Below are 10495 nucleotides of genomic sequence, written 5' to 3' on the forward strand. Positions count from 1 at the left end.
TATACATACATGCGTACATATATATATATATATATATTTTATAAGCCAAAGAGGGTTGTATATGTATGCATCCTTTCGAGACATACATATACACAACCACATGGCGGTGCCAGCGGATACAGCATACACACAACTACATACGTATGGACGTATTCAAAATCCATGGTGATAAAATTGCCTAAAGCTTACACATCTTGCTTGTGCATTGAACAAAGCTAGGGGGTCTATTACATCTCTCTCATAAAAGTCTTCGAACGCAGCTATCATAACATATCCTTCGATACTCCACCTGATCAACCACAGGCATCAGCGCCGCACCCACTCGAAACTGTACACTATTGTCATCAGTATCTATCATATAAACACAGATCAAACTGCCAGGCATACCATGGCATCTTCCCATGTCCTTGTGTTGCCATCTCTCTCCAGATCCTTGAACGCGTAGAGCGCAAACGCGTTGAGCCACACATCGGTGCTCGTTGGCGTCCACGTGGTGGTGGGCATGTAGGTCAGACCAACTGTGGAGGGATGCAGCAAAGTGAGACGCATGTGTTAAAAGGTAAGCTACGCGCAACAGCACGCCCACGCTAACCATTGTGGTACTACAGCACCACAGGACAGCCCACATGGTAATGGACAATAAGGTGTGTAACTGTTTTTGACTATGGTGCGTGAAAGGGTGAGACAGACAACTTGTTGACGGAAGAGGTTCCCCACGGATACTGATACTCGCGTTCCAACGCATTAGGAATGAGTACAGCGTTTGCGACAGGCGCGTAACGAAAAGGGACTCAAAGATTGGCAGCCTGGTATACGGGTATGCTGTTTATGTTCGTATAGGTAGTGATTGTATAAAGTCCGGGTCTCAAGAAAGTGCCAAATCCGATTTAACATACGCACAACACATCCATGTACACATGAAGACGAGCTCTTATTCACGAAAGGATTCCTTGTCGAGAATGGGAGCCGCTCTGTAACAAATGAAGTTTCGCACTCAATTAAAGCGGATAGCAACGGAATTACTGCACTCCTAGTACGTTGAGAGTTGCTAGTCACGTGGAAAGGAACTGGACTCAGCAGTCGCCTACAACGAGCAACATTTAACGTCGGATTATGTACTCTATATATATCATACAAAGTCTAGACCAATAGGATGTCTCAGTAATCGATCCTGAAAGGAAATAAACGCAGAAGTTGCCTTAAATAACTTAAAACGATCGACTATACATGCATGTATCCGATATCGCACCACTCTCAGTCCTACAGGGAATCTCAGCAATTGACCCATTTCGACTCTTATGTCAGACGCTGCTACCACTAGGCAATCGAAATCATCGCAAAACAAAACTCTTGTAGATGTATGGATCCCTAAAAATCAACTACTTCACTTACAGTTGGGATTTGTGTACACTGATAACCGCTCTGTGGCTAGATCCGCTGTCTCGGTTGCCATGGCAACCTCGTCCGAAAGCGATTCGTACGAAGCCGTGGCAGATGACACCGCGCTTGGCACAGCAACCAGCGATAGAGCGCTTACGGTAGGGTCTGTGTAGGTATATATGATATTATTTGAATGACGTTAATTGCCATATCTAATACGGGGAGTATCGGTGATACTTCTCTCGTATGCGGAATCGAAATTGAGTATCATATATAGCACGTCAGTGCCAAATAAGTGTTAATAAAAACAAGCGTCCAGTTAAAAATAAGCGTTCAAATAAGTACAAGAACCTCAAAACCTGAAATGAGAAATCTACGAGACGCACAACTTCGACCGCAAATGTCGGCATGAACATCACTTGCTTACCTATTGCGCTAGAATTACCCGACAGCCACACACTCGCTGCGAGTTGGTTGACCATATTCACCACAGCTGGCAACCGGCCCACGCCCACACTGACCGACAGCAGTCCAGAGTTCGGTACAGACGGCGGTAGCGCGATACCTGAAAATCGTTCGCGCAACGAATATATGATCCGGTATGAGTTAATTTAGCGTCAAACTACATCACATTTACCTACCTGTAACAACCGCGGTTCTATTATGTTTCACGCCTATACGCCCATATAACTTATCGTCTAGCAGAGCTGGAGACTGGCCGATATTGCCCACACGATGATTAGCGATGCAACACCGCACAAGCAACACATGAAATTGACACACAAGTAGGTATGCGACTTTACACCTGCATATATCTAAATAGGGTAATTTACTCGCTGACCTTCCGGGTAAGGGTTTGCATTTTCCTGATCCACACCCGCGCTCGTTGCCAAGGTAACAAGTGGCATGACACCGGAGACACTCGCTTCGACAATCAGTGAGTCTATGATCGCATCCCCTTGCTTAAGAGTGACTATGAGCTGAACATCACCTGCACAGACAGTGCGATCCAGCAAGCGTATGGGTTAGTTTATATGTAGATTCCTGCTGTTAAACATGCGAGCCAGCTGAAAGCCCGCACGCGTACCGATGCATATATTAACGTACACACGAGTGGGGACACAGTCGCCTGTACATGTGACAAGGTGCTGGTTAACAATGAGCGCCTGAACTACGTACAAGTACATGTACTTATACATATTCATGCTCTCGCCTATTGAAAATATGCGTGTGTGTGAATATAGGACACACCGGGGCCATATGCGAGGCACGAACGGAAACAATGTGCAGGGCGTTTAGTTGCTAAAAAATGTGTCAAGCGTTCCAAACAGAATTGAGACTTTTTAAGGTGAAAAAAGTAGTCTGCACTGCAGAGTCGCGTACGTGTGTTGCATCGGGCGGATATTTTGTTGGGCGCGTGGGGTTTACACACAACCAATGGTATACGAGAGCACAAGGAACTACGCAAACACGCCGGTACAAACGTCTACCATCACATTCCCACAGCCATGTTGAAGCCCGCAGTGGCAGAAACGATACAAAATGTGTTCGGGTATTGACTGAAACGTATTGAATGCTTACCAAGCGCATCAGCACACATACGGAACGCTCCTTGTACGGGTGTTTGGCCTTTCAGGTCTAGTGTAAGCGACGTCTCAGGCACGGCGGAAGAGTCATCCTCAGGAACACACACGTTGATAGCCGCCTCAGACATGTCGCCTATTGCAAATAAGCAAACGGATATGGAAGGGTTCTTGAGTATTGACGAGCAGTAAAAGTTGCATGAATTGCTGGTGCATGGACACTAGGAGGTAAGTGTATGTAAGTGCATATGGTATGTAAATAAGTAAGCATATAGGATATAGATATAGCCATATTTTGCAAATAGGTAAGCACGTAAACATATACGTCCCTTTAACTGCAAACTATACAACGGGTTACGTGATGCAGTCAAGGTTTTACCCCTGATATCAATATTAGGCCTACCTTGCCCTCACTATTGGACCTGTTTTGCCCTCACTATACTCGGTACAACTGGCATTCATCTACCGCATGTGTATGCCAGCCAAGACCCACGGTTCATGACTCAGCAAGTGTATACCGTTCAATCTGGCCCAAACCTGTGCCATGTGCACAGCTACATAAATCCATATAAACATACATACTACGTCGTAGCACATCCAATCTACCCACAACCTTGCTGCTGAGACACACCTAAGGCTTCGACCTCCACCTCCACAGTCAGCTGCCCGTCAAAGTCCTCGTCTGTGGCACTGACAATGACTCCTCCCATGAACACGTCCCCGGCCCTCAGCACTCGCGGCATACGCTCCTGTAGTGTGGCGACTGGCTGTACCACTGTGAGCGAGGCTTCACCCACACCCACAGCCTGGGGTGCAGCAACTGGGGTGGTGTGGCAGAGGAATGTATTTGGAATGGTAGTTAATTGGTTGTTTCATAGTGTTAATAGAATAGGTAGATCGGTGACGGTTCAGTGTAGACAAGTGTTCTTGCTGCCGCAAGTACAACATATGGACTAAACTAAACATGGTCTCCTGGGTAGGACACTGAGACAAGCACTCGCTATCCGCCAAACGCCAATGAGTTTCAGGGTTTTAGGGATTCTAAGGTGTTACTAAACCCTAAACCCCTATCCGCCAATCATCAAGGAGTACCTTAATATCAGCACAACGTATACATACAAACCCTTTCTCCAAGCCTCCACCTCATTCATTGAGATGAACCTTACAGGCCCGAATACGTCCATGCGCAGTGCAACCACCACCAGTGCCCCAGCGCATGCGACCACAGGAACAACTTAACCTCAAACCAGTACCCACAGGAACAACTTAACCTCAAACCAGTACCCACAGGAACAACTTAACCTCAAACCAGTACTTCTCAGTGAACAAAATCCTTAAACTTCACTGAGCATCGCATACCGTCCGCCTGACGTCTCGCCGAATCCACACTCGCGGCAGAACCTTCTCCGATGACATACGAGTACACCACAAACTCACCCACATTGTCGGGCAGGTCCACCGACACTGTGAACACACCCTCCGCACTCAGCGCAGCACTGCCCACCCACAGAGGGACGACAGCGAACTCGCCGCGGGGCAGAGGGGCCGAGGCGGTAAGAGTGATGGCACCTGGTTCTGAGCAGATGACGGACCACCAAACAGAAGGGATGAGTGTGAAGTGATGGGAAGGGAAGGGAAGGGAAGGGACGGGATGGGATGGGAAGGGATGGGATGGGATGGGATGGGATGAAGATATTGTGATATCACATATGCAGTATATAGTTCTCACTCTAATCAGCGCAAAGGAAAGGACCACACCATCTGTGCTAACCACTTGCAACTGAGTTGTACTTCCGTTTACAAAGCCATCAATGACGAACGAGCAAGCGTTCTACGACATGACACATGCGAGTACCTGACAAAACGTAACACCGGCAGCAAACAGGCTTCCAACTATTTCATGTAAAGCTCCAGCACGTTGGTACAGAGTACGTGTCGACATGCCGTATATATGTGCCACCAACATACACACACGTGTACCTGTACCTGTGGCCCTACATGTATGTATATACATGCACTAGTTATTGTATCTCACAAACCCACACCACCGACAGACACACACGTGTACCTCTGGCCGTGCCCTCGTCCATGACAGCTGTCACAGCTCCATTGCTCGCTTCAATCGCCGGCGAAGCAAACAACATCAACTCAGGGTTACTACCATCTGCTGGACATGTGTGAAGATTAGTACCGATCATAACACAGTAAAGTAAGAGTGTGCACAATGCTGACCATCGGAATGTTGATGGATGCTGGGTCCGTTTGAATTCAACATGCAAGCACGTCCGCATGTGCATGTGCATGTGATTGTGTGTGTGCGTGCGTGCGTGTGATTGTGTGCGTGCGTGTGATTGTGTGTGTGCGTGCGTGCGTGCCTATTGTGTGTGTGAGCGTGTACATCCTGGTAATTCTTGACAAAAAAATCAAAAAAAAACAGAACAAAAAAACCCCACTACACTTTTGCTGAGAAACACAGAAAGAAATGGCATAACACTTTGCCGCCACGCGTGATAGTCATTGTCATCATGCTCGCATGTGCATGCATGTATCCTTGGCTGCCTATTGGGTTCGGCATAGTTGTTATTCGGTATGCACACGCAGCATTGGATCATGTGATCTCTTCCAAGTTGCAAACCAGGTCATAGTAATTGCACAGTCACTTACACATGGTCATGAGCTTAACCTTATACGTACGTGTAGTTTCACACCAAACCCCAACACACTACCGAATACGTGCACGCCCCACGTGTAGACCTAAATGCATAACAGCCACCATCCATGTACAACAGCCGCTGCCCTTGGTTCTGCACGCTCTGGGGTTGGCAATAGGTGCACAAGCACACGTAGGCAAGTAGACGTACCCATCTCCATCATGATCGGTTCTCGGGGTATCTGAGAAGTGCGAAGGAACAACGATGACGTGACGCGAGCTTAGGTGCTGCCGAATATTATATAAAGCTGAGCGCAGTAATGCGCTCCATGGGCTATACACAGTGGGATCCACACAGCCTCAGGCAAGCGATCAGGGTGTGTGGGTACACATGTATGTGCATGGTACGCATCATGGACATACGTGTACATGTATGTGTATGTACATGTGCATGGCACATCTCCTGGATGTACATATACGTGTAAGTTCAAGTGCATGGTACACATCATGGGCGTACATCCATGAATAATTCAACATAAGACGCAGGCTGCAACGACACATCTCGTGCCGAGCAATTAGCGAGCAACGTGACATGCGCAATAACCACTGGAGACTAAACACCAATGCTCATGTTAGGAGCAGAAGCTGCCGCAAGCAGACAACGCGCACATCTCGAAAGGACCGATCTACACGCACCTCGTCAATGGAATCCTCTGCGATTTTAGTTGGCCAACAACATATATGAGAAAAGAGATGAAAGGAGTTCAGTCAGTGCGGCAAAGAAAAACAAATATGAAAGCGTGTGGTTTGAAGAAACAGTAGAGTACAGACCACTGTTTGTGGGATCGGTAAGCGTTAACGTATTGTGTGCTGTTTGTCATCGCTGCAATACCGCAAGGTAGCAATACGACTTTGTGTCTACCGGTTGTCGGGGTTAGAAGGATTTGTGAAGTTGAAACGCATATGCACCAAACGTAGGTGTAAGATCTGCATTCACAAGTATGACAATTCATGGCAGCCAATTAAAATCTTGGAAGCCAACAACCAATATACTTTTACCTCTGTTGAGATATACACCCTAAGCGTCGAGTGAGTTTCTGTATACACTGGGAATGAGACTAAATATCAGCATACTTCTAGGCTACTCGTGAAGTACCCATGACAAGTACCACAGGAAGAGAAATGGTTGCGTACAGCGGACAGGCGTATCGCATAAAACAACGCACCACCAGACAGCTCGGCACAGCTGAAACAGAAAAAACAAAAAACAGAATACAATAATACAGACCACGAGAGCACGACTAACAACACCATACAGAGAAAAGAAGGTCATAGCATCACACCACCAGACAACTATTACAATCCAAATCACAACAACACATATCAGGACAACACAAATTATTTCAATTCAAATCCCCAACACAGAGCTCAGCCCAACATACGGGGAGGGCCCACATTGCCGCCATTGGTCAGGGCAGTGTAGTACAGAGAGAAGAAGTCGCTATCGTCGAGTTGTAATTGATAATCGGCCCCTTCAATTGGCTGTGTGCAGTTGGAGAACAGAAAATGTTGGGTATAATAAGCTTATTCCGATATAACAGCATAAACGATGTAAGCGTAGGCAAAGCTGACTACATAGTTCATTACGGTGCCCATGCAACTCAAAGCATCAGCGATGTGACTGTGTATGACATATGTGTGGACAAGTATACGTAGATGGGTTGGTTCTATAAACAATTCAAGAACTGATTAGAACACACTTTATGAAGCGGACCTTGCATAAGACCTCTCAGGCACGCTTACAAAGCCTGTCTTGCTGGTTAAAGTTTTTTTCTCGGCTAGTTTCAAAAAAAACCCACAGCGCATTAGAGTTCGCTATAGTAAAAACTAATTGTAAATATAAAAGTATATGAAATATTACGAATACTATAGATACATATGAATCTGCTCAGTGCAGCAAGATTCGTTATAGCGACCTATTTGTACATATAACACATATAATTATACATACACAAATCACTCACCCACTGCAATCGGAGATAGGGATCTGTATTCCAACGCCGCAACATAATCTCCCGTGCACGTGCGTACCCGGCGGGACTTCCCAGACCATCTGATGCAAAGCGACAGATAGAAATGAGGCACCAAGTAGAAATAAGATCGAAAAATAAAACCGGACTGTATGAAATGCACGGGAAATAGAACTTTATCGTTCATTTTCCTATAGTATGGATATGCCATTATACGTGGATACGTGGGAAGTTAACATACACACATACACATCACACTACACAATGAAGTCTGGACTAAGAAGAAAATGCCAAATGGAAGTTAACATGCACACATGCACATCATAATACACAATAAACTGGACTAAGAAGAAAATGCCAAATGTAACATACACACATATTACATCACACTACACAATGAACTCTGGACTAAGAAGAAAATGCCAAATGGAAGTAAGCACATACACATCACACTACACGATGAATTCTAGACTAAAAAGAAAATACCAAATGGAAGTTAATTACAGCTGTGTAGGAGATAGTTGAAGCATTGTAGCATCGAAGCAAGCGCAAATGAAGCTTTAAACGCTGAACTAAAACGTATGCATGCCCCACCGCCAGTCGACTGCGATTCCACAGTACATGAACACATGCTCCTACATGGCAGCAAGCCCAAATGCTCTAATTGCAACACTAGCAACTTACTGGTGGTCGCTTCGAAGTCGTAGATGGTGAAGTAGGTAGGGTACAGCATTGCATATAGGGCTGCTTCGGAAGCGTTGGGAGAGATTGGCTGGAGATCTAGCAACGCCTTGTCGACCATAGCAACCATGACGTCGCCCTTGGATACGGGGTTGCCAGCGGAATCACTGTGTGCAGAGTACGGGATTGATTAAACGGACGTGTGGTGGTGGTATTCCTCATAGTCTAATGCTACCGTAAGACTTCAGAGCACAAATATTGAGCGACCATTGGGTTGTGCGAATTGTATGGCGCACTACGTACAGAGTGGCACACACTGCCGATGGCCCGTGCGACGAATGCTATCTGAAAAGCGCTGCTGATAGAGCACTGTGACAGTCACCTAACGCGTGCAAACTGATACCGAATCAATAGATCGCTGTAATATACACCACACCTACAAGCGTGCACATCTGAAGGCCCGCAAGTGGATGCTGATTCATCTAGACAAACCAAACCGAACGACCCGACCATTCAAATCATACATATAAACTGCAGATGCACTGCCCTGGATCTCATCGCACGGGGGTTTTTCCCCGCAACAAATGTGTGTTCCGTACAGCAAAACTGTAAGTCTCACTGGTAGTTTTCTGGTCAGTGTTTCTGGTACCCAATCCGCCGGACCAAAATTGTACACTGAGAACTGTTGATTGGATCAAAATAATCTGCATACGAGCACCAATATGTAATCACACCTCCTACGCTATATAATTCGCTGCGAATGTCTCTACACACACACCCCTACACACACACATAAAGCATCTCCCATCATCCCCGCAGCTCACCTCACATTCACAGTCACGTCCACAGTATCTCTGGGCGCAGCAACCGATACAGACATATGTACATCCACATTCAGGCGTGTCTCTGGCGCCCTCTCCAGGGCTATTCTCGATATGTAATGGTAGGTCTGCGGGTGAAAGCATGCCAGTGAGAAGAGGGACGTGTGGTGTTGCTACATCTAGGGAAAGGGGGGTCTACGCGTGAAGGACGGATAGAATTTCATTTAAAACTATCAACCCATACAGAGGTGCACACAGTTGCCTTATGTACACAAAGTGGACCACTTTGATCGTACTTGTACGTAGTTCAATGAATGCAGGATTCTTATCTACGTCCCACATACCGAACACCCAACTATAACCCAAGACTCGCTAACGTAAAACTCGATAACCTACGACTCACTAAACCAAGACTCGCTAACCCAAGACTCACCTCTGGCAACGATCCATCGTACAACGGCGATACCACCACACCGTCGGCTAAGCGTCGAATGCGATGCGAACTTCTGCGAGCATCCCCATTAGCTGTGGAGTCTGTATCTTCATTCTCATTGGTAGATTCATCAGCGTTTCCTGCGTGTGAGGCTAACACCACAGCGACATTGCAGCCGTTGGCACAGTACGCTTCGTCGACATCGAACGAGACGGTAGTCACTCCATTTTCTGCTCAAAAACAATCAGGAAGTACAACACGCGTGCGGGTTACACTATTGCACCGATAGAGAGGAGAGACGAGGAGAGGGTCTGGCCGTTTCAAAGTCTTTCTAGAGTGGTTCTGGAGAAAGTTTGGATATACAAGTACGAACATGCACAACTTGCACTCTCTCATGTGCAATCATTGGCTACACTCGGATTAGAAGGGCCCTAATGAACAAAAGAATCGATAGACAACTATACGATTTCAGCGAACCGATTCTCAGTACTGCGCAGGCACGCAAGCCGTATGTATGAGTACAGTTGATACGAACACTCGTTCACCACAATCGTTAAGCAAGTGGACTCGACATACCATCCACATCGTCCTGCGTGACCTCAATCACATCATGCTTCATATCGGTGTTGTCAACCGAGTTGCTCCACTGAACGGTCAGAACACTTAGTCGAGGGAAAGTGTTGAAGAACGAAAACGTGGCTGTGTCGCCAAGGCTGTAAACTGTTTGATCGGCGACGATGGATGGCTCAGTGCGGCTTATCAGCGGGAGGGCCTGTGCTTGTGGGAAACGGTGATAAACCCTTCAGTAACAGTACATGCCAACGTAATAGACACGGAGCTAATACAAATAATATATATATATGTATATATACATATACATATATATATATACATATATATACACATATATATACACA

The 10495-nt window shown here is 46.3% G+C and overlaps 1 protein-coding gene across 2 annotated transcripts in view; it reads right to left on the minus strand.

Annotated features, from left to right (window-relative positions):
• The window catches only part of SARC_06658, a gene marked incomplete at its 5' end in the record, with an annotated part of 30389 nt that overhangs the window by 5423 nt on the left and 14471 nt on the right, over positions 1 to 10495 (minus strand). Inside the window, 16 exons of one of the 2 annotated variants that reach the window (XM_014299426.1) lie at positions 388 to 518; positions 1393 to 1545; positions 1808 to 1945; positions 2222 to 2371; positions 2962 to 3099; positions 3595 to 3783; positions 4323 to 4538; positions 5032 to 5127; positions 5825 to 5855; positions 6310 to 6326; positions 7056 to 7155; positions 7638 to 7726; positions 8328 to 8491; positions 9149 to 9273; positions 9579 to 9808; positions 10155 to 10350. In XM_014299426.1, the coding sequence (XP_014154901.1) occupies positions 388 to 518; positions 1393 to 1545; positions 1808 to 1945; positions 2222 to 2371; positions 2962 to 3099; positions 3595 to 3783; positions 4323 to 4538; positions 5032 to 5127; positions 5825 to 5855; positions 6310 to 6326; positions 7056 to 7155; positions 7638 to 7726; positions 8328 to 8491; positions 9149 to 9273; positions 9579 to 9808; positions 10155 to 10350 (2163 nt within the window). Of the gene's footprint in view, positions 1 to 387; positions 519 to 1392; positions 1546 to 1807; positions 1946 to 2221; positions 2372 to 2961; positions 3100 to 3594; positions 3784 to 4322; positions 4539 to 5031; positions 5131 to 5824; positions 5856 to 6309; positions 6327 to 7055; positions 7156 to 7637; positions 7727 to 8327; positions 8492 to 9148; positions 9274 to 9578; positions 9809 to 10154; positions 10351 to 10495 lie in introns of both variants that reach the window. The other variant, XM_014299425.1, reaches the window with a different exon arrangement.

This window comes from Sphaeroforma arctica (genome assembly GCF_001186125.1).
Source record: "Sphaeroforma arctica JP610 unplaced genomic scaffold supercont1.484, whole genome shotgun sequence".
NCBI lineage: Eukaryota > Ichthyosporea > Ichthyophonida > Sphaeroforma > Sphaeroforma arctica.